Below are 21,280 nucleotides of genomic sequence, written 5' to 3'. Positions count from 1 at the left end.
AAACACCTCCTGAAGTCCTCTTCTCAACAACAACAACAACAACAAACAGCATACAGCATACATCCCCAGGCAATGGCATCAGCAGTCAACCGCGTTGCACAGGTCGCCTCTCACATCACCGGTTTGTCGTCCAGTATCGACAGCAAGAACGCAGACGATGTTGTTGTCGTCGCCGCTCTTCGTTCTGCGTTGACCAAGGGCGGAAAGGGTGGCTTCAAGGATACCCAAGCTTCCGATATCCTTGCTGGTGTCCTCAAGGTAGTTCCCGTCATCAATGCTTTCGAGGGTAATGAATTAACGCATTGTCACAGGCCACCATCACCAAGTCCGGTATCAACCCTTCCCTCGTTCAGGACATCGCAGTCGGTTCCGTTCTCCCTCCCGGTGGCGGTGCGACCGAGTTCCGTGCTGCCGCATTGGTCGCTGGGTTCCCTTCCTCCACCTCTGTCAACGCAGTGAACCGCCAATGCTCCTCCGGTTTGCAAGCATGCGTTCAGATTGCGCATGAAATCAAGGCCGGAATGATTGACTGTGGTATTGGTGCTGGTGTCGAGAGCATGTCGAACAACTACGGACCCGGTGCGGTATCCGAGTTCAGTGACTTGTTGAAGGGACACTCAGAGGCGAAGGATTGTCTGATTCCGATGGTAAGGATGATTCGTTGTTTGGTATGGCCAACACTAATATCTTCTCTTACAGGGTATCACCTCTGAAAATGTTGCGAAAGAATTCAACATTTCTCGCCAAGCTCAAGACGAGTTTGCCGCCTCTTCATACGCGAAGGCCGCCAAGGCTCAGCAACAAGGACTCTTCAACGAGGAGATTGTGCCTCTCAAGGTCAAGTTCACTGACCCGAAGACAGATGAGGAAAAGGAGGTCACGGTCGACCGCGATGATGGTGTCCGTCCTGGCGTGACTGCCGAATCCCTCGCCAAGATCAGGCCCGCGTTTAGCAAGACCGGAACCACCCACGCCGGTAACGCCTCTCAGATCTCCGACGGTGCTGCCGCCGTCCTGTTGTGCCGCCGCTCCTTCGCTCAGGCCAACGGATTGCAGGTCATCGGCAAGTTCGTTTCCGCCTCCGTTGCTGGTGTTCCTCCCCGTGTCATGGGTATCGGACCGGCTTACGCTATCCCAATCGCTCTTGAGAAAGCTGGCATCACCAAAGACCAGGTTGACATCTACGAGATTAACGAGGCCTTCGCGTCGCAGGCACTTTACTCTTGCCAGGTCTTGGGCTTGCCGCTCGAGAAGGTTAACCCCAAGGGTGGAGCCATCGCTTTCGGACACCCACTTGGTGCCACGGGAGCTAGGCAGATCTCTACTTTGTTGACGGAGTTGAAGCGGACCGGGAAGAAGGTCGGTGTTACGAGTATGTGTATCGGTACCGGGATGGGTATGGCCAGTGTCTGGGTTGCCGAGTAAGCATGCATTTCTATCATTGTAAGATGAGGTAGCTAGATGGACTTTAGCTTTGTACGTTAGGTTATGAGGTGAATAGGAGTTTGCTTTGGCTTTCAGCTGTGTGTTGTTCGTTGTAGTTGCCTCATTCATTGAGTGTGCCAGATCTTTGTAGAAAACAACACAATACGTACTGTGTAGAAATTTGATTGTTGTATAGTTTGTTATCTACTTCTCGCAACCTGTCTCAGCTCTTGAGAAAACGGCCAGAGTACTCCCTCCTTGATGTAAAATATAGCTACGCCCCGTAAACGCCAAAAAGCAGTAAATCCCTCCAAAAAAACATAGTAGTCATTCTACAGCGTAGATCCGCAGATAATGCAACCTCGGCCTGCAGAAGCTCCCAAAACTGGTATCGTCCAAAAAAGTCCATCGAACACGACACCTATGCCAGAATCGGCTCCATATCGCTATGTTGCGGCATTTCTGGCGGTGACAATTCAACAAACTCGCTTGGCTCAATCAAAATGTTTGTCGTCGGTGGTGGTAGGTTTAACAAAGCCGGATCAAGATGAAACGTGGTGGAAACTTCTGAAGATTTGTCCGCGGATTCCTTTTCGTCGTCGTCGACAGTGCTTTTTTCAGTTTCCGCGGTGGCTTCAGCTGCATCGTCGTCCGGATTTGATCTATCTTCCGGTTCTTGACTGCCTTCCGGTGAAGGTGCGAACACTGGCGGTATCGTCAGCTACTCTCCCGAACAACACCTGAGAGCCAACTCACAGTCAAGCAACGCCGCAGCAGCCGCCATCTTCTTCTTCTTATTCTCCCGATACCTTCTACTCCGATCCTTACTCTGTAGCCTCTCCTTCGTTGTCGATATTGCCCCCGTTACCCGCTTCTTTTCCCGCATCTGCTTTTTCCACTCGTTCTTGTACTCTTTACGGTCAGTTTTCTGTTCATATTTCTTACGTGCTTCTTTTGATAGGGTCATGTCGTTTCGCTATGGGTTAGTGATGTGGTGGTGCTGGTGGTGCTGGTGGTGGAGGTCGAGGTTGTAGCCGTGGCGGCGTTCTTGTTGGGTTGGGACCGTCACGCCGACCCCCTCACGTGCAAGAATGAGAGAATACATTTGAGTACCATGATACCATTCTATATATGACTATGTGGTATGAAAAGTAAATACGAAGGAATGCACCGGCTGTGTTGATGCACAAATTCGCAGGCCATGGAACATTGTCCTCAGCTCGACTGCTCTGTCTTCTTGGAAAACCAAGACTTCTTCATATCCCCCCACCATTCACGTAGCCCGTAGACGTCATTTTTCTCGACATGAATAATTTCGCCACCGAAGAGATCTTTCAATCCACCTTCACCCAGGGTCTCCTTCACCTTCCTCTCTTGTCTTTCTTCAGCCGAAACCCAGCCATGCTTGGCCCTCTCCCTGAGCTCGGGACCAATCGTGGGTGCAACGTCACGGTAACATGCCAACAACTCCTTCTCCAGCGCCAGGTATCCGCGACGCGCAGAGTACGGGGCCTGTGCGTTATAGGAGCGAGTCTTGCTGTTGATCTCCTGCAAACTCAGCGTATGATACCTGTGCTCCTGCTTCAGCCACTCCGGATCGCGATACACCTTGTCAGCCCTAGGGTCGATAGCCCCTTGGTCTATCTTGTGTTCAATGTCTTCCAACAGGCGCTCTGACTCGGCATACGCTTCGGCTCTTGCCACCTGCTCGTCCACGCTCTTACCATGGAATGCAATCTGCCTAACGACTCGTCTCTGCCACTCATCTCTCAATCCAGCCCTGAATTGTTCAATCCTTTCCTCTAACTCGACTTGCGCTTCAATCCACGGCGGCAGAGCACCCTGCCGTTGGATAATGCGGTTCAAAAAGTACTCGGTATTGTCGATGAAGGGCGAGCTGGCAAGGTTGTCATGAACAGCCGGTTTTCCACGTCCAGGTAGTTTTGCAAACTCACCACGGGCGATGGCAGCCTCAATCCTGGAATCTGCCAAAGTTCGTAAACCCCCAATAGAAGCAGCGGCTCCTCCCTCAAAGCCAGGCGACAACTTCTCTGCCAACGAAGAATGTCCAGGGCCCCGCTTTTTCTTCCTGGCGTCCGTACCCGTTTCCTTGTCAAGGGTGTACTCGAGTACGCCTTCTTTTGCCGCCAGCAACCTATGACCTGTCTTCCTTTTCGACATGCCCGTAGGAGGCTGCAACGGCTCAGACCCAACTCTCCCACCAACAAACGTAGGGTCCTGAATCTTTGGAGCAACCCCCCGCATTCGTAATGGTTTATGAGAATCGGTCAGCATTCGGAGTACTGCATCCGCTTGGGACTCCTCCCCGGTCCATGGCCTGTCGGCAGCGATTTGTCGGGTAAGCTTATCCGCCGATGAGGGAATAGTGACCTGCGCAAAAGCACCGGCGTGTTCATTTTTGAAGCTTGCATCGAGTACCAGTTGCTCTAAGCGCGCAAGATCCTCTTTTGTCAAGCCCGACTCGAGCTCATCCGCAGGCTTCGAGGAGTCCGGAGAGTCGACAGGCTGATATGCTGCAGGACCAGCCATTGGATCAAGTTTCGTAGGCGCAGCTGTCTCTGCTAAAGCTTCGAATCGCCTTTGGAGAGCACTTGGCTCCTCTTCATCCTTCTCTTTCGGCCGTAACTGGGTGGTGGCGAACGTCCGAGGGCGCAAAGCGTACGGTCTCCTCAACGCCGGGCCAACAGCAGTTGCGTGAGCGATCCGTGAAAGACAAGTTCTCTTCATGTTGTAATGAAGTGTAACGACAACGAATTGACGGTTTGTTGGATCACAGCTTTTGGCCAGCGAGTCCGGAGTTCTTGAACTTCCTACGGTGGCAAGTGTCTTATCGATAAGCCGCAGCCGTGCTCGGGTTCATACGTATGTCGTGGGGAGACAGGGAAGAATGATTCAGTTTCAGTTATTACATTATGTTGGTAGCTATTCGAGCTAAAGTGAAAGCTGTTGGCATACCTATCGTATCGATGGGAAGCCCTCTGTTGTCCACTCAGATGGTCTTTTTCGCCTCATCAGCCGGAGTTTCGGCTCCACTCGTGACCCCGCTCCATTCAGAGCCACGGCTTTCAGCCTCTTCAATGAATGAGTTGGCTCGTCTACTCTTCCTTCTTCTTTCGGAGAATGCTCCGCGAATTTTCTTGGCGATGTCTGCGATGGTTTCTCCGTTCTGCTCTCCGATACCCTTGTCGTCGCTGGTCGTGATGATCTGGCTCATTTTGCCGAGACCTCCAGAAAGCCCCCTTGATCTTGAGCGAGGACGAGGAATGGTAGGGAAGAGCGGTACATCGCCAAGGTTGGCGAAAGAGGCGTTACGGGTGACTGGGCTGCCTGGTGTGGAGGAGGGGGATTCATCACCAGACCTGCTCCTTGACCTCGAACGGGAACGAGCACGGAATTCGCTAGAACGGTAGTCAAGGTCAGGAGTGGATACAATCCTGTTGGCGTTGAAGTCGGGGAAAATCTCGGGACCGAGCGTGTTGATCAGCTCGGTCAACTCAAATGCAAGCGCCTCACGACGTTCACGAAGACGATTGACCGTATTCGCTGATCCTGGGAGCAGTAAAAGGAAAAGAGGGCGAAGAGACTTGAAGATGTCCATACCACTTTCACCGAATCGAAGCGAAGCGTAAGAAACGTTAGGCAAGACGAACATCGAGATGACAGGAACCAGCCAGATGAACCTGCTGAGGAAGGCTGGTAGAAGGTCATACTTGTAGGTGATGTAGGTTGCCAAGAAAGAGTACCACGTGTAGAGGATGGGTGCAAGTCCCAACGATACCAACAACTTCCAAGTAGCCAAAACATCGCGACCCTGAATCTTGACAGTCGAAGCCTCCAATGCCTCCTTGGCCTTCTTCTTGGAGATGACCTTGGTGGCGATGAAGACGGGAGCGAAGAGAACGAAGCCTGGCAAAGCACCAACAGTAAGGACGATGAGCTTGATAATGCGGTAGATCATCATGCACAGGACGACGAGAAAATGATACCGAGCGTTTTGGACTTGATGATCACGGATACCGAGAAGAGAAAGCTGACGGTTGTAATCGAGAACACCCTTGCGAAGATGCTGAACACGGGGATCATCCTTGAAGTGAGTGTAGCCGGCAATGAAGCGACGGTTGAGGTCGACGACCTTGGCGAGAGGAAGCTTCTTGTGCGACGGCTTGTAAAGACGGCGAGCAGCTTGAACGACCATGAGCGTATCATAGTCGGGACTCAGAACAGTGACGGCCTGCAGAGCATTGTAGATCTGATCCAGGAGCTTCTTGACAGCTTCACGCTTGTCTCCGGTCTTGTACATCTCGACGAGCTCAGGGTCAACACTCAATGGCGAACCAAATTCAATCACAGCCCTGGAGCGGAACTTGTGCGCGTGGAAGTAGTTCATACCACAAGGAATGATCTTGACATCACAACCAGGGTTCTTCGCAATGGCGCCAAGGGCCATGATCGCGACACCAGCTTTCAACGGCAACAAGTCTGACCTATCGTGACTTCCTCCCTCTGGAAAGATTCCAACACATCCACCCTCGTTCAGTCTGTCAAACACCGCATTATACACCTCTGTCTGATCCACCTTTGGTGCGACCTTGTACTTCGTGCCCTCCTTCTTCGCCAACAGCTGTAATCCCTTCTCATCCTTGAAATCACGCTTCAACGTACATTCCGTATCCGACTCAATCGAGACCACTTCAGCCGAACCACCGTCTTGGGGCAGGAAAAACGTGTATCCTGGCTTCAACTCCTCAGTGAACTTGGTACCAATACCTTCAAACATGTTCGGCTGCGACAGGTTGGGCATGCGAATTGTTCCAGTAGCAGGCTTCGCGAGATCTTGAGCACGCCCGACCGGAATTCCTCCTACCGCCCTAGACACGGCTCCGATGAACTTGCGCTGCATCGACTTGGCCGCGACCAAGAAGTTGACTCTACGCGATGCTTCCAGACGAACTTGTCGCATGAGAAGGAGTGGGTCGACGAATTGATTGGCATGAGGCGCTGCGACGAAGATGATCGGACCACGTCGAGGGACTTTGAAGGAACCGCGTGTTTGCACTTGACGGAAGAAGAGGTCAACGAGGACTGACAGACACCATAGGACAGTATCGTAGATGAAGATAGCTCTCGGCGAATTCCACTTGTATTCCCCCATTGTTGAACGAGTCTATGAGCCTCCAGCAATTGGGTGGGTGCCCGATATTTTATTACGGTCGTTCAATTAAGGTTACCCCAACATGGATGCACAGGTGTACCCAGAGGTCAGCCGGGGGCCCCGCGCCACACCGGAGCTGAGAAGACGAGAGCCGAGTGTTCCCGTTTCTGTCACGATAGCACAATGTAAATGGCCGTCATCCCTCGATGTTCACTTCACCTCCCTTCCATATCACCGCTCTTGACCCCTTCCTTGCGGCGCATTGCCCAGGCAGATACACCCACCCGCCACAACGGCTGATGACGCACGGCATATCGAAGAAAACACCAAGAATCATACAGGAGAACGATTGGGATGTCAGATCATGGCATTCCCCTCGGGGAGTATTCAGCCAACCATATACCCGTGCACGACGAGATTGAGCGGAACATATGGCCGTTCAACCTGCCAGAGGAGGAGCGAGAGGAGTTCGCATTTAGGCTGCTGCTGAGTTTGCCATTGGGTAAGATTACCAACGTACAGGATAGATTATATCCATATTTACACAAGGACTTTTCATCGGTGAGTTGTTCTCGCATTTTCGGCGCATTCAATGCTGACATGTGCGTAGCACCTCCCTCAAGAACTCTGCGTCATAATCTTCTCCTTTCTCGATGCTCGTACCCTATTATCATGCGGCCTGGTATCAAAATCATGGCGTCGCATTGCCATGGAACCTCTTTTGTGGAAGCTGCTTTACCATCGCAAAGGATGGACTGTTAATGACACGACTGTTGCAGAATGGGAGAAGCTTGCGCAAGAGTTATTCCAAGCCAAGCACATGCTGCAGAAAGGAGTTGACCTGAAGACTGGCGGGCCGGCAACACCAACGACAGTGGAAGATGCACGGCATTTTGAGGAGGAGGTAAATGCTCGATATCCGCACGTTACCGCAGACGAGGGTGGAATTTTAAAGTACTGTGCTCGGGCAGATATGTCTCCAGCTCAGCGAGCAAGGATGACAACCAGTGACATTCGACTCGACTACAAATACTTATACCAGCTACACGAAGAACTGGATCGTAATTGGAAGATTGGAAAGTGCAGGATGTTTGAGTTCGGGTTGGATGGACCGGAGGAGGAGCGACACATGGAGGGCATATATACCGTGCAATTCGACCAGGATTGGATTGTTACTGGAAGTCGCGATAGGAGGATCATCATCTGGGATATGAAGACATTGCGATACCACAGCAAGCTCGTTGGTCATGAGGGATCGGTGCTGTGTCTGCAGTTCGACGCGAAGGAGGGCATCATCATCAGCGGTTCGTCAGACAGTACCATCGTCATTTGGGACATGTTCACTGGCGCCCAAAAGGCGACTCTGCGAGGACACCAGGAATCTGTCCTCAACTTACATTTTGACGACAAGTACATTGTGTCGTGTTCAAAGGACTGCACGATTCGCGTGTGGGACAGGCGGAGTGAGAACTACGAGTGCATTCGGGTGCTCCAAGGGCACAGTGCGGCGGTTAATGCCGTTCAGTTCAAGGACAACATTATCGTATCCGGTTCCGGTGATCGTGTTATCAAGGTCTGGAACCTTGAGACAGGAGAGGTCATCCGCGATATCTTTGCCCACTCGCGCGGAATTGCATGCATCGAGTTTGATGGCCAATACATCGTATCTGGATCATCGGATAAGAGCATCAAGATGTTTGACCTGAACGGTAGTGAGCTCCGCGCCTTTCGCGGTCACGACAGTTTGGTCCGTACCATCCAGCTGTCATCGGCAATGCGGAGGATCGTGAGTGGAAGTTACGATGAGACAATCCGCATCTGGGATCTTGATAGTACCAGAGAAGGCTCGGCGTTGCAGTTGGGTAATCATCATCAGGCGAAGATCTTCCGTTTGCAGTTCGATTCAAGACGAATCATGAGTAGTTCGAGTGTGGCGGGCATTGTGGTGTATGACTTTGGCGTTGACGTTGATTGTACGTTTTTCTAGCATGGTTTGGGGTTCTGAATTATTGATGGGGTTAAGGCAAGCGCGAGAGCAGACGACAGGAGAACTTGATTGCTCGGAGCATAGAAAATACATACTGCGATGAGAAGAAACCAGCTTCAGGAGTCATGCCAAGTTCATCAATACATGTGCTGGTTTGGTTCCACGACTTCGTAACAACAGCATACACGGAAGCTACGAGAAGTCAGCTCTGGTCATAAACGAAACGAGGTCACATACAAATGCAGAAAGTTATCCAGGAAACTCCGCTTCGGCGTACCTTCACCGTTTCCGTTCGACGTCATGACGCATTGTTCGATCGGTGGGTGAACACCAGGTTGCATAGTTCTGCGGTAAAATGGGTGGTTGTGCATGCCGCCGTACGCGATTTGCTGTGATCGAGGAGGCCTGAAGACCAGAGGCACGTTTACACGGCGTGTCCCAGTATTGATCGTGACTGAAGTAGGGAGTTCTTGCTCAGAACCTGTCACAACATGGTCAGTTGAATTCATATACCGGGATAAATGCGCACCATCCGGCCGTGGATCAAAAGAAGGGTAAGAAGGCACATGGGGTGAGGTGTAATCGCTCTGATCAGCCACGGAAAGGTATCCAGCTTGACTGAACTGGTTCGATAGAACCGTTATAGTATCGGCATCATCGTCCCCGACGCTTGCCGTCTTCCGGAACTGTACATTACCCCCATCCTTCGCGCTTTTCTCGTCGTCATCGTCGGTCAGCACAGGATCAGCAGCAAAAATAGTACTTGAATCATTCAGAATAGTGAAGGTAGTCGTAGAAGAAGGCCTTCGATTGACCGTTGCTGGCCTTCTTGCCATTGCAATTGTCCTGGTGGTTGTCTTCCTGGTTGTTATCGCGCGCAATCGATACAGCACCCTGGTCCGCGATTGCTACCTCTAGCTCGAACCTTACTTCTGGGGGGGGGACGGACGCGGACGACCTCCAAGACGACAACCATCCCATCTATAGATGAAGCTCAATTGTGCGTAAATGCTCTAGGAAATGTACGAGGAGGCAATTGACCGTTTGTCAGATACCGCTCGAAAGATTTCAGGTGCCAAACTGGGCCAGGTCGTTAAGAAGGACCTGTTGAAGAAGGCCAATTCCAGGACCCCTATCCGGGATCCTCGTGAGTCATTCGTCATCATTTTATTGTAGACCCACGGCTGATTGCACACTACAGATCTTGAGCTCAACCTGAGCAAGATGCACCTTGGTGACGAAGGACTCCAGTTCGTGTGCGAAGGTCTGGTTGAGGCCATTGAGAAGGGAGCAGCTCAATTGGAAGAGCTATATTTGGGAGAGAACGACATTACAGCTGCTGGCTTAGTCCACTTGGTTGATGGTAAGAATCAATCCAGTATTTGTTTGAACAGACGCCAACTGGCCTCACAGTCATCCGCTCCTCCAGTCAGACGCTCAAGGTACTGGAGCTTCAACGGAATAAGATTACGATGGAGGGGACCATCTCAATCACCTGTTTCGAGATCTTCCTTAATGCATTCCGTGATCAGTCCATGCTTCACAAGCTCGACCTTTCAAGCAACGAACTGGGTGATAAAGGTTTTGAAGTCTTTTGCAGGGTTTACGCGGCCGAACCTGCTGTCATCCTACCTCGCACGAGCATTCATGCAGACTTGAGCGATGATGACGGAAGTCTTGATGATGAAGAAATAAGCGAAGAGGAAGAACCTGAAATTTCAGGGGACCGTCGAGCTTCGTCGCCCAACACATCCTTTTCGGCGCATTCCACGCCCTCGAGGTCAAGCTTGACTTATACACGTAAGCTTTCGGGGTCAATCATGCGACAACCGTCTATGGGTCTGCTTCATGGTATGCGATCCATCCCGTACATTCTCTTATCAGACAACGAAGTTACCGACGTTGGTGCGCTTCACCTCTCTTACGTCCTCCCAGCTCATCCGGTGCCGGACCAAGTTATCCCGCACCTCCCTCCCCTCAAGCCGAGTCACCTGATGCCGACGATTGAAAGTCAAGGTCTGGACTTTGCCAATGAGGAAGAAGCAGATGCAGAGTGTTACGGTGTCCTCTACTCTCCAAACCGTGGTATCTCGCACACCGGGTGGAAGCTACTCGAGGCAGCGGAGAGGTTTCGATCGAACGGCGGCATGATGACCTGCTACCCGGGAGGAACGAACAGCCCAGGTTCGCCTTTGAGTCGCCGCACGAGCGAGTCTTCCGCCTCCGCTTTGAGCATGAACAAACGCAAGGAGAGTTTCACAAGTCAGCGTTCTACAGGTGGAGGTCCTGTTGATTTGGAACGTCTTCGCTCTAAAATTCAAGGATCAGCTATCAGAGATCAAGGACCTGCTGTCAGTGCTTTGTGGATTGCGAGCTTGGAGTTGTTGCGTGCTGGGCGGGCCATATTGCTTGCTAATAAGCTCCCAGGAAAGCTGAGCCATGCCCTCTGGTTGGGGGTGTTGAGCAAACTTGATGCTGAGGGAGTTATGTCTCGGCGGCAGCGTAACAACGTCTTATCCTGGGCAGGCGACCGGGGAACTTTGGAAGTCGAAAAGGAATGGGCGGGTAAGCTAACTCACGTCCAGATTTGGAGGTTCCTAGAGTGCGTCGAGTGCCTTACCTATGAGATGTAAGTGGTAATGAGGTCGGTGTGATTTGATATTGGGATTTACTGGGGATTTTGCATATTGTGTCGGCGACTGCCCAGCTGATTTGGATACCATATATGTTTAGCTAACTTTTTACTGTTGACGATCCGTGTTGATCTCGACAAGGAAAGGAATATTCAAGTTGATAAGAGAATCTCATTTAGCAGAGAGGAGTGTCGTACCCTAACCTCAGAAAACGCAATGCGATAAGAATGCTTTTGACCCTGACCTTGACCAGCGGTGATGAAAAAGAAACACAATACAAAAACTCCGTAGCCATACCCATTCAATCCAATAGAAAATGCATGAAGACCCGATAATGATAATACGCCGACCCAAAAGTTCCATCCAATTCCATCTCTTTTTTTTTTTCTTTCCTTTTCAATCAAGCGACAGCTGCGCCAGCCATCTGCCTTTTCTTTGTGTGCATCATTCCAAGCGTGAGGACAGTCAAGATGCGCTGCATCTTTTTGCCATGTCCAGTTTTCATTGGAGGAGCAACCTTGACTACTGTGGCCTGCGGGGTGATGGCAGAGTGATGAGAGTCATGCAGAGTCTCACCCGAGAGCGATCTTGGCGACCTGGGTACAGGAAGCGGTCCAGTTGGCGAGAGTGGTGACGAGGATGAGCGAGGCATAGACGACTGTTGCGCCTGCTGCTCGGCGCACGGGTCGCACTGCGGGAGAGCTGGTGGTACGGTAGCATTCACATAGCCCTCCTTCATCGCAACCCATAGAGCAGTTGAGAGGATCAACTCGACAACACGCCCTGGTGGGAAACGTCTCTGACTCATGATAGGTTTTACCTCATCGCCCATCAGCTGCGTGATGTTCGTAGCTGGGTGGCCCAAGACACGTAAGGCTTGAGGACCGAGGTAAGCTTGAGCAATGTTGGACGAAGAAACCTTGTGAGCAGATCCGGGCAGACGAACGATGGTGAATTTCCAGTTGTATGCAGATTTGGCCGGAGGAGCGCCCTGTGTGGCGGCCGACGAATGACGACGCATTGACTGGAAGCTCGGGCGTACTGGAGGGTAAGAGTTGCAGCGGGCCGGGGTGTCGGGGCGGGGTGATGAAGCACCGGACTCGGTCATCATGCGCTGACGCTCTTGGCGAGCCTTCTTGACGAGTGTCCAGCGAACGACCGCAGTGTTGTCGGCGCCGTGAAGGCCAGGGAGGGTGACTCGAAACTCCCACCCCTTGAATGATTTGTCGGTGTTTGACAGCAGAGGCGACGCGTCCCAGATCCAGTTGTCGGTACCGTGCGTCATTTCCACGCAGCCACCATTGTCAGCCAAGGCTTCAGAAGCAATGCTGCAACGCTTGTTTGCTGTTTTGGAGAGACGAAGAGAAGCAACACGTTTGTTGGTATCGGTGGAGACGACCTCGGCGGCGTTGACGTCAGAACCGGAGCGTTGGCGAACGTTGAGGTTGAGGAGAGGCACAGCCCTTGGACGTCCAGAGGAGCATTCAAGGCGCTGAACTTGGAGAAGAAGGCGACGACGCGCCTGATGAAGCTTTCCAACTGGTGCTGGAACGGCGAGAATATAGTCCTGACCGGCGGGAATGGCTGACATTGATTGATAGGGGTTGTATGCTATGATGTGAATGCGGTCGTATATGCGGGTATTCAGAAGGGTGTAAAGTTGTTATGGCTAGGTGCACAGCACTCGATGGTGTAGAGGAAGAAAGAGTGATTGTTATAGGGTAATCGGGTTCGGACCCATTCCCCTTTTTTGTGAGTCGGACCGGGTGGATGTATTTTTCAGCAAGACTTGCGCCAGAAGCAGAAGCTTCAATCGGCTGCACACATCGGCCCGAGAACCGCGCACCGATCTATTACTAATTTAGGGACCATGTGGTGCTTGCCACTCACTGTGTTACGAGCGCTGACTACGGAGTCATACGGAGACGAGTACGAGTACGATCACAAACGTCATCTTCATCGACTCTGAGGTGTTTCCTCGTCTTTTGCGCTCTCTCCTACGCGGTCTTCTTCACGGTCAGTCAACTTCGACTGCAGCGTCACGCACGATTCATAAGCGAGGGATCGGCTACTGCGCGCCGCCGTTGGCCACATGCAACTCCACGCATCCCTCGGCCCGATGCCAAATACCGATTCGCCGAGCTCGATGTGTCACGGCCATGTTACTTGCCGTTGCCAATGGAGGACCGTCTCGCTATAGGGCCGTCGTCGACGTGTCGTTGTCATCGCCAATGCTTGCTATGCTTGGTAGCCTTGGTAGCCTTGGTATACTCGGCACGTAGTCTTGAGACAGTGTCATGTAACCCTCCGATTCTTATTTTAAAGCTCAGTCACTGTATTTGCAGTCGACGTTCACGTGTTCGCGTGCCGAAGCTTGGTATACGGCCGCAGCAACGTTAACTGCATGTATATACTGAGTACCGTATTGCGGCTGACCGCGGCTTGCCAAGACAATTGGCTTTGATCTGATAACCCGTACTTGGCAGAACCGCGACACAGCCGCACTTCACCGAAGCCATGCGTCTCGATTCCGTATTCTGTATGCGTTTTCGTAACTTATGGATGGGAACCATACGACGGCATCATCCCATGAGCAAGTTGCATTGTCGTAATACCTCACCTTGCGGTTCCGGCGGCTCACGGATACGGTCCGATCGTATCGTTTCGACCTCAACAGTCCACCTTCCTCCTCCCAATCATCCCCAGCTTCTTTCCAAGCAGTCCCGTCTCCCCATTTCCAGCAGGCACACTGCATACACTTCGGCCAATTGTTTCTGTTACACGTAAAGAACGGTGAGTCCATATGTTAGGTGTTGCAATTGATGTGTCGAGTCGAGCTGCTGCTGCTTGCCGGCTGTCGTACTCCGTGCCGGTCGCGGATGCCAATTGCCGCCGCTAGCCAGAGATGACGCGGATGTCGACGTGAAGTGACAGCAAAGATTCTACTCTGGTAAAGATTCAAGGTTGTTGTTGACGCTTGTAGTTGTACGGTAACTGTCTCCTCCAATCTCCCGTCTTCCATCGAACGTGACTCCTGAACTCTCACCCTCCTTTCCCGCTAGCAGCATAACTAGCCATCGCAATTGATAGGGATAGAACAGAGTAGACGATGAATGCACCCGTTGCAACAGCGGTGGTCTTCCCTTATAGCTAGACAACGACGACCATCTTCGGCCATAACTCCGAATAGGGTCATTTCTATCTCCGATGCTGCTGCACGCGTTGGTTGACCTATAACTGGGGCATCGGGCCGCAAACGTGTGCGGCTGTCACATATCTCATTGCCAATCCTCCCATACCCAAAACGACCGATCTCTTTATCTGAGGCCGAACGTATACATTTCTGATCAGCATCGGTCTCATATAAATGCCGTCTATGGCCCTACTAATGGCTACCCAGCTGCGTACTCCGTGATTATCTTTTTGCAGTTGCCTTCGAGCCTCTGTTGAACTCGCAACTTCCAAATATGCCCTCGCTGCACACTCGCCTACCTGTGGCTATCTCTCGCTATCTTCACGGATGCTTTCTTCTTTGCGTGTGTCTCTGCTTTCCGTACGCCGAATGCACGAGCTTGAGTGTTGCGGCTGCGTATGATTTCGTAATCGTTGGCGGTAAGCAATTTCAAACTGAGAGAAGAACGTATGCTAAATGCTATCAGGCGGAGCTGCTGGCCTAGCTCTCGCCGTCCGGTTGAGCGAGATTGAGAGTCATACTATTCTAGTCCTCGAAGCGGGTCAGTTTCCTGAGGACGTTGTGGGTGCGTACTCTACACCGGGGGCAAGTCAGCTGGTTCTCGGAACTCAATTGGACTGGGCCTTCGCTACGCCACCGCAGGAATCCCTTGGGAACCGCACCATCGTCTATCACCGTGGCAGAGGAGTTGGGGGGAGTACTCTCCTCAATGGCCTCCTGTACGGCAGGGGGTCTGCCACTATCTACAATCTCTGGGCATCCCTGGGCAATGTAGGTTGGGATTGGAAATCTGTGTTTCCTTACTTTCGGAAGAGCACCTCCTTCATTCCGGTCGACGTCGCGCCATTCCAAACGTTCAACGAGACTGCCTATTCCACCGACGGACCAATCTCTCTCTCATACCCCAGTTACGTCTCCTCGGCTGCTACCGGCTTCATCGAAGCACTTCAAGCTATCAATGTCTCCATCGTCGACGACATTATGTCTGGAGACGCTCTTGGTACAAAAGAAGCGCCCATGGTCATGGATGCGCTGCACCGTCGAGTTTCTTCGTACGACGGCTATTACAAGCCCGTGAGAAACCGTACCAACTTGACCGTCAAACCCCTCGCTCAGGTCCAGCAGATTTTGCTCGAGCAACAATTCCATGGCACTGTGGCAGCAACTGGAGTTGTCTTTATGGATTCGCTCACTGGCATGACCGTTAACGTCACTGCAAGAAAAGAAACTGTTCTCAGCGCTGGCGTGTTCCAAACACCCCAACTTTTGCTTCTTTCCGGTCTTGGACCACAGGAAACACTCGACGATTTCGGCTTACAGACATATCTCGTCAATGAAAATATCGGTCGCAACTTACAGGATCACTGTTACTTCAGTTTAATCGCCCGCACAGAAGTAGATGTTTCAGAATCACAGCTTTACAACCGTATCGACCTCCTTCAGGCTGCGGCGAAAGAGTACGCGACCAACCATTCTGGACCTTTGACATCCACCGTGGGACCCAATTACGGATTCCAGCAATTATCCGAAGCCGAACTGCAAGCTCTAGGTGCGCAGGAAATCTACGAGTCGCAGAATCGTACTCAGCAGGCGCATCTCGAATACTTGTGGGAAAGTGTATACTATCCATCGCAATTACCAACGTCTTTCTCTCTGTACCCGCCCTACAGGAACGAAAGCTTCATGTCTCTGACTGCCGCACTGCTTGCACCGACTTCCAGAGGCAGCGTCACCCTACAGAGCGACAGCATTCAAGACGCCCCTGTTATCAATCTTAACTACTTGTCCACCGAAGTCGACCAGCAGATCGCACTTCACGCATTCAAGAATCTCAGGGAAATACTGGGTCAAGCTGCCATTTCGCAATACACCCTCGGTCCGAATAACGGTGAAGTCGTACCCGGCGCAAGCATCACCGACGATGAGACACTCTTGACCTATATCAAGTCAACCGTGATTCCTGTGTGGCATGCCAGCGGTACAGCTCGGATGCTGCCAGAGGAGCAGGGCGGAGTTGTTGACAGTAGGTTGCGTGTATACGGTGTCCAGGCCTTAAGAATCGTAGACGCTTCTATTTTCCCTGTGATACCCGACCAGCACATTCAGGGTGCCGTATATATGCTGGCCGAAAAGGCTGCAGACTTGATTAAGGAGGATTATGGTCTCATCTAGGTTGTGGATGCATTGGTTGAATATGTACGTTTTCAAGCGGTGGAATAATGAATAGCCAGTATGCACGTTTTATCATCAACTATATTGTATCGGGGATCGCATAAATATATCACTCTTCGTGCTCATTTATCGCCAGGACTGTATAAACCATGAGTACTTAAGCTCGCGGAGCTTTCCAATGAGCAATGTCTGCAGTTACATGTATACTTGCGTTATACCTGTATATAAGCTACTTGCAACGACACACAGGCAAGCTCTGCTGGCGAATATATGCACCTACAATACTACCTAGATACCGCCAACATGAAACCTTTGAATTTAGCCAGCGATCCATATTCCGGGGTTTCGTTTTCCAGAAATAGTTAAAGAACGCTTGAGGCAAAATCCCGAAAAATGTGGGGTCCAATGACACCCTACGGTCCTATCGCTCATGGAATTTCCATGAGCAGTGGGTAAGCTCATGGATTTTCCAAGACTTTTTTCTGGAATTATTTTCGTCTTTGATCTGGTCGAATATCAGAAGCATGATATACCAGACATGAATTCCACAACGAATTCCAGAAGCATATTCCTATGTCAAACTAATCGTGGACAAAAAGTGGGATTAATCCTTGATTTTTACCATGGATTATACCTGATTTTCTCAGGCTTTTGCGCACCCATTGCTTGATATAATCAGGCATAATCCATGGTTTTTTGGGTTTAATACATGATTCTATCATGTAAGATTCTTGAAAAATCAGGAAAGTTGCTATAAATTGGGGGCAAATGCGCAACACTATGGGGGCAAACATGCGAGAAAATGAAGTGTATTATCAGTATCCTGACGGCCATGGTAGTGGTTTTATAGGTCTATAACTCAACATGTGAGCATAAGCTCACTTGAAGAGAAGTATCATCTATCATACCTGACTTTGATTTTGTTTGTAGTGACTTAGAAGATTTTCGGAAATTTTTCAAGTGGTTGGTGGGCTCTGGTTTATATGTTCGCATTCCTGTATAGCCACGCATACCACACACTAAACCAAATAGGAAAGCTGTGACGTAAATATGATGTCGTGTATGCTAGTCATGTCTCTGTATAATGCCATAAACTGCGGAATTTCTTTCCAGGCCGTAATCCATGATAATGTCAAGGACTATAATCCATGTTTCCATCGTTGTTTTTAGGGTGGATTGTAAACCACACTAACTTCCATAATCCACATGTGCTCCTTGTCTAATCCATGGTTTTGACATGGATTACACATTTCTTTAGGACTGAGTGGGTTTAATCCTGGACAACTCGCATCATAGGGCGCACGCGCTCATGGAAATTCCAGGAGCCGGCGGCTTACTGGTAACCAGTACGGTCGCGGTGCAGGCGCACGAAATCGCACCAGCCGCGTACCGCCACACTGCTGCAATCGTGGGACATATGCATCTGCAAAATGTCAACTACACGAAGAAGAATTGTTACTTTACCCACACAGAGGCACCAATAAGAACTGTACAAGAAGCGCAACTGGATCGAACGTACATGCTTCCAGTATCAGACCAAGCTTTAAGGTAATACCGGATCCCATGCCAGATCTGCTCGACAACTCACTCACTTCCTGTATGTCGTTTGAGAATACCCCGCAGCGCCACGGGCATTCTTCAGCAGCACTCAATCTAAGCCAAGAGCTCCGGCGACATCTACGAGGAAGGGGGACTGACATGAGTGTGTTCGATCATCTGGCTCTCCTTGGCGTGCTCATCCGGCACACGTTCGCTTGAAGGCGCTGTATGCGTATGAAGAGGTGACGCTCCGCACAATCAACATTCACGAATGTATGTCGACAGCTAAATCCGTACGCGGTCCGGAAGGCTTTGTGTCCTTTATACAGCCCCTGTACATCATGATCACCTCTATGGTGCAACCCTACAAATCTGGCATCAACGTACAACTCCCAAAGTCGTCCGATAGACCCTCAGTATTGATACACATAGAACCGCCAGACAGCCAGACTGAAATACCTATCCCTACTACAGCAACAAATGCTCTTGATAAACATATATATCACAAGTTTACCTGGCTGGGACCCTTCCATGCGCTCGTGGAATTTATACGATGCGCTTCTGGAATTCAATTCCAGATTTTCCATGAGCAAAAAGTCTCACGTTCGATAACGTGGATATTCCCAAACTCCTAGTATGGAAATTACAGAATCCAATACCATGAGCGCCAGGTCCGCAGGGCAAGTTCGGACCTAGGGATTTTCGGAAAATTTACCCTATGAAACCGTTACACACACATGACATGTACATGACACAATATGACAGCATTTATGACATCATCTATCCCTACGACCTTAGCGCTTGTGGGATTCAGTTCCCGAAACTTCATATGCAGATCGTGGAAATAACATGTTATGGAAGGTGAGACTTTCGCTCATGGGAATTCCTGAACTCAATTCGATAAGCAAGTCGTGGACATTCCCTAAGTAATGTTGATTGTGTTCATATGTAGCAGAAGGCCCATCTGCGTTCCATGTGCAGACAGTGTGTACAGCACGGCTTCATCTTCAAGACATATAGGTGTCATTTACGCTATTTTCTCAGGTATCGCGCTCTGACTTTTCTTGAACAGTGATCTGATTTTATTGGGATTGTAATCCGTGATATTTTGAATTGGCTTAATCCATGGTAATGTCAAGTATCGTAATCCACGCTTTAGTCTAGAATTTTTCCCAGGGTAGTAAGCTAGAATGTAGTATGTAGTTTATGTGTAATCCCAGACGAAGCTGCAGTTTTGACGTGGATGACGCACTTGCCTAAGAGAATTCGGGTTTAGCCCATGATCTATGACTTTTGGGTGGGTTAATCATCACGAACAGGGTACGAGCGCTGGGTCCATAAGGGATTTCTGTGTCTATGATGGCGATGGACGTGGTACACTTGATGGTATTCTATGATCAGTCTGTAAATTATACAACGCTGTCTGTGATGTAATCTGTTGTTGTAAACATCTTGCATCATCTTCCCATAGTTTACATGTCACGTAAATTTACATGCTGATTACATGCTGACCATGGTGTCATGTAACGTGCATGCTACCCAGTACAGAATCAGGTAGTTTACATGAGCGTTAGTGCTGCAGGGCAAGACGAATCGCAATCCCAGGTAAAATTGAGGATTATTGCCAGAAAAGAGTCGGAGTAAACACAACATCAAATGTCAAAATGACGCAAATTCACGAGCCTTACATAGTTGGGGATTGTCTTTCCAGGTATATTTCTATACGAAAGTCATGTGGATTACCAAAATCCTGGGGATCCTCGCGCTGCAATTTCTGACAAGTAACAGACATAATCCTTGAAATAGCCGGACAAGATACTCGACATTCCGCGGGATATATTGATATAGACGAAGCAAGCAGACAGAAGTATCATGCAAAATCCACTACATTATTCATCAGAGTTCATGAAATGCTACGCAAAGTGCCCTACGGTTAGAACGCTTCTGGAATTTCAATGAGCAGCTGTTAGGCTCATGGAATCTCCATGACAAAGTTCTGGTTTTATCCAGGTTTTTGAAAAGGTGAAACTGAAAACCAGAACAATAACCAGAAGCGACTTACAGCACCTCCTCCGCCCTCCTCTCGTGATCTGTTGGCCTCACATGTCAGCAATCAGATTAGTAGTACTGTTCCAAGCAGAAGTCTGCCTATCTATGATCCACACCGGCTTCCTCCCAAGCCGAGCCTCACTTGATAATGCCTTCATACTCAGATTACCCACTAATCGTTCAATGGCACCAACATGCACCCATTCATACAGCTTCCCCGAAGGTCTGGCATCAGCAACATAGAACTTCTTCCTTCGACGGTGGGCAGGCCCGTATGCTCATACGTAAGCCAGAGGATGTATCTCACCATTGAACTCAGGTCTTGCAAAGGCCAGCACCTCACCAAAGAAGACTTCGTAAACACCTTCAGTCTCCTGAATGTATAGGATGATGTTCGAGGCAGGAGTCTGATCTGATCTCCTCTGACTGAAGGCAGAACCGAGCATGTCACGTCCATTTGACAGCTTGAAGCGTTTGTACCCGAAGACTCTGCGAGGTACTGTATCAACGGATGCTGGTAGAGTTCGGGCTGTTCCAGTGATGGTAGAGTGGAAGTAGAGGATGAGATCTCGATGAGCTTGTGGAGACAAGTGCAGTATCCTCTCGGGAGCAACAAACCAGCCATTCTCGCACTCCATAGCAAACGATCGAGTGACATCAGGGTCCCACAGAAAGGAGCAGAACATGGGGGAGGTCTGTCGCACGTACTGGAAGTGCTTCAGCTGCTCACCCAACAGCACAGAGTTGGCAAGACTGGTGTTCAACTCGGATTTCGACTTGGCTTGAGGCACAACCATGCCACAAACCCTCTCCATCGCAAATGCCCAGAATACCCAGCAAGGTCCCAAGTACTCGATGCAATCAGCAATGTGAAGAACCATATGCAGGCTCGAAGGGCAGACATGTAGTCTATCGAAGTTGTTCTGGTAGTAGAGCTCCTCGTACTCGGTCACAAAAGTCTTGAAGAACACCCTGATCTTCTCGATGTCATCTGCAGGGAGTTCAAGTGCAATACAGAGAACATAAGCTTCGCACAAGGTCTCCCAGTCCTTGAGTTAGGGTTAGGGTTAGGGTTAGGGTTAGGGTTAGGGTTAGGGTTAGGGTTAGGG

General features: G+C 50.3%; 10 protein-coding genes across 10 annotated transcripts; 4 read left to right on the top strand and 6 right to left on the bottom strand.

Moving 5' to 3' along the window:
* The first annotated feature begins 44 nt into the window (after nt 1-44).
* SAICODRAFT_70910 (thiolase) lies at nt 45-1,517 on the top strand. The gene is made up of 3 exons (XM_019170626.1): nt 45-258; nt 312-647; nt 700-1,517. The coding sequence occupies exons 1-3, from the start codon at nt 73-75 to the stop codon at nt 1,423-1,425; spliced, it is 1,248 nt and encodes a 415-aa protein (XP_019024425.1). The 5' UTR covers nt 45-72; the 3' UTR covers nt 1,426-1,517.
* Nucleotides 1,518-1,711: 194 nt separating this feature from the next.
* SAICODRAFT_70909 (uncharacterized protein) lies at nt 1,712-2,432 on the bottom strand. The gene is made up of 2 exons (XM_019170625.1): nt 2,182-2,432; nt 1,712-2,130 (listed from the first exon to the last, which is right to left on the bottom strand). Exons 1-2 carry the CDS (start codon nt 2,390-2,392, stop codon nt 1,847-1,849), a joined length of 495 nt encoding a protein of 164 aa, XP_019024424.1. The 5' UTR covers nt 2,393-2,432; the 3' UTR covers nt 1,712-1,846.
* A 208-nt stretch (nt 2,433-2,640) lies between these two features.
* On the bottom strand, nt 2,641-4,173 carry SAICODRAFT_24994 (uncharacterized protein; the record flags this gene model as incomplete). Its single annotated transcript, XM_019166819.1, has 1 exon — nt 2,641-4,173. One exon carries the CDS (start codon nt 4,171-4,173, stop codon nt 2,641-2,643), a length of 1,533 nt encoding a protein of 510 aa, XP_019024423.1.
* A 262-nt stretch (nt 4,174-4,435) lies between these two features.
* SAICODRAFT_34804 (uncharacterized protein) lies at nt 4,436-6,598 on the bottom strand (the record flags this gene model as incomplete). Its single annotated transcript, XM_019168385.1, has 2 exons — nt 4,436-4,518; nt 4,546-6,598. 2 exons carry the CDS (start codon nt 6,596-6,598, stop codon nt 4,436-4,438), a joined length of 2,136 nt encoding a protein of 711 aa, XP_019024422.1.
* Nucleotides 6,599-6,911: 313 nt separating this feature from the next.
* Nucleotides 6,912-8,715, top strand: SAICODRAFT_18809 (WD40 repeat-like protein). Its single transcript, XM_019166009.1, has 2 exons — nt 6,912-7,159; nt 7,209-8,715. The coding sequence occupies exons 1-2, from the start codon at nt 6,953-6,955 to the stop codon at nt 8,583-8,585; spliced, it is 1,584 nt and encodes a 527-aa protein (XP_019024421.1). The 5' UTR covers nt 6,912-6,952; the 3' UTR covers nt 8,586-8,715.
* On the bottom strand, nt 8,646-9,460 carry SAICODRAFT_111905 (uncharacterized protein). Its single transcript, XM_019165319.1, has 3 exons — nt 9,115-9,460; nt 8,823-9,066; nt 8,646-8,777 (listed from the first exon to the last, which is right to left on the bottom strand). Exons 1-3 carry the CDS (start codon nt 9,419-9,421, stop codon nt 8,723-8,725), a joined length of 606 nt encoding a protein of 201 aa, XP_019024420.1. The 5' UTR covers nt 9,422-9,460; the 3' UTR covers nt 8,646-8,722.
* Nucleotides 9,461-9,605: 145 nt separating this feature from the next.
* On the top strand, nt 9,606-11,538 carry SAICODRAFT_70905 (uncharacterized protein; the record flags this gene model as incomplete). The annotated part of the gene is made up of 3 exons (XM_019170624.1): nt 9,606-9,732; nt 9,787-9,948; nt 9,999-11,538. The coding sequence occupies 3 exons, from the start codon at nt 9,606-9,608 to the stop codon at nt 11,216-11,218; spliced, it is 1,509 nt and encodes a 502-aa protein (XP_019024419.1). The 3' UTR covers nt 11,219-11,538.
* SAICODRAFT_18807 (uncharacterized protein) lies at nt 11,501-12,914 on the bottom strand. The gene has a single exon (XM_019166008.1). The coding sequence runs from the start codon at nt 12,807-12,809 to the stop codon at nt 11,619-11,621; it is 1,191 nt and encodes a 396-aa protein (XP_019024418.1). The 5' UTR covers nt 12,810-12,914; the 3' UTR covers nt 11,501-11,618.
* A 1,771-nt stretch (nt 12,915-14,685) lies between these two features.
* On the top strand, nt 14,686-16,583 carry SAICODRAFT_34801 (GMC oxidoreductase; the record flags this gene model as incomplete). Its single annotated transcript, XM_019168384.1, has 3 exons — nt 14,686-14,771; nt 14,796-14,830; nt 14,878-16,583. 3 exons carry the CDS (start codon nt 14,686-14,688, stop codon nt 16,581-16,583), a joined length of 1,827 nt encoding a protein of 608 aa, XP_019024417.1.
* A 3,638-nt stretch (nt 16,584-20,221) lies between these two features.
* Nucleotides 20,222-21,162, bottom strand: SAICODRAFT_24988 (uncharacterized protein; the record flags this gene model as incomplete). The annotated part of the gene is made up of 2 exons (XM_019166818.1): nt 20,222-20,448; nt 20,479-21,162. Coding segments are annotated over 2 exons (911 nt in total), but the record flags the coding sequence as incomplete, so codon positions are not given.
* Between the last annotated feature and the right edge of the window lie 118 nt (nt 21,163-21,280).

The sequence above is a fragment of the Saitoella complicata genome, assembly GCF_001661265.1.
Source record: "Saitoella complicata NRRL Y-17804 unplaced genomic scaffold SAICOscaffold_10, whole genome shotgun sequence".
Lineage (NCBI taxonomy): Eukaryota > Fungi > Ascomycota > Saitoellomycetes > Saitoellales > Saitoellaceae > Saitoella > Saitoella complicata.
Note: the sequence above shows the minus strand (reverse complement) of the source record. Positions and strands in the feature narration are given on the sequence as shown.

Bases quoted from the DNA above. Each gene is read 5' to 3' on its own strand.
- SAICODRAFT_70910 (XM_019170626.1), top strand. From the start codon at position 73: ATGGCATCAGCAGTCAACCGCGTTGCACAGGTCGCCTCTCACATCACC. The intron at 259-311 runs GTAGTTCCCGTC...GCATTGTCACAG, and splicing joins TCCTTGCTGGTGTCCTCAAG to GCCACCATCACCAAGTCCGG. The intron at 648-699 runs GTAAGGATGATT...CTTCTCTTACAG, and splicing joins AGGATTGTCTGATTCCGATG to GGTATCACCTCTGAAAATGT.
- SAICODRAFT_70909 (XM_019170625.1), bottom strand. From the start codon at position 2,392: ATGACCCTATCAAAAGAAGCACGTAAGAAATATGAACAGAAAACTGAC. The intron at 2,131-2,181 runs GTGAGTTGGCTC...CGATACCGCCAG, and splicing joins TGCTGCGGCGTTGCTTGACT to TGTTCGCACCTTCACCGGAA.
- SAICODRAFT_18809 (XM_019166009.1), top strand. From the start codon at position 6,953: ATGTCAGATCATGGCATTCCCCTCGGGGAGTATTCAGCCAACCATATA. The intron at 7,160-7,208 runs GTGAGTTGTTCT...ACATGTGCGTAG, and splicing joins TACACAAGGACTTTTCATCG to CACCTCCCTCAAGAACTCTG.
- SAICODRAFT_111905 (XM_019165319.1), bottom strand. From the start codon at position 9,421: ATGGCAAGAAGGCCAGCAACGGTCAATCGAAGGCCTTCTTCTACGACT. The intron at 9,067-9,114 runs GTGCGCATTTAT...ATGTTGTGACAG, and splicing joins TTTTGATCCACGGCCGGATG to GTTCTGAGCAAGAACTCCCT. The intron at 8,778-8,822 runs GTATGTGACCTC...GACTTCTCGTAG, and splicing joins CTGGATAACTTTCTGCATTT to CTTCCGTGTATGCTGTTGTT.
- SAICODRAFT_18807 (XM_019166008.1), bottom strand. From the start codon at position 12,809: ATGTCAGCCATTCCCGCCGGTCAGGACTATATTCTCGCCGTTCCAGCA.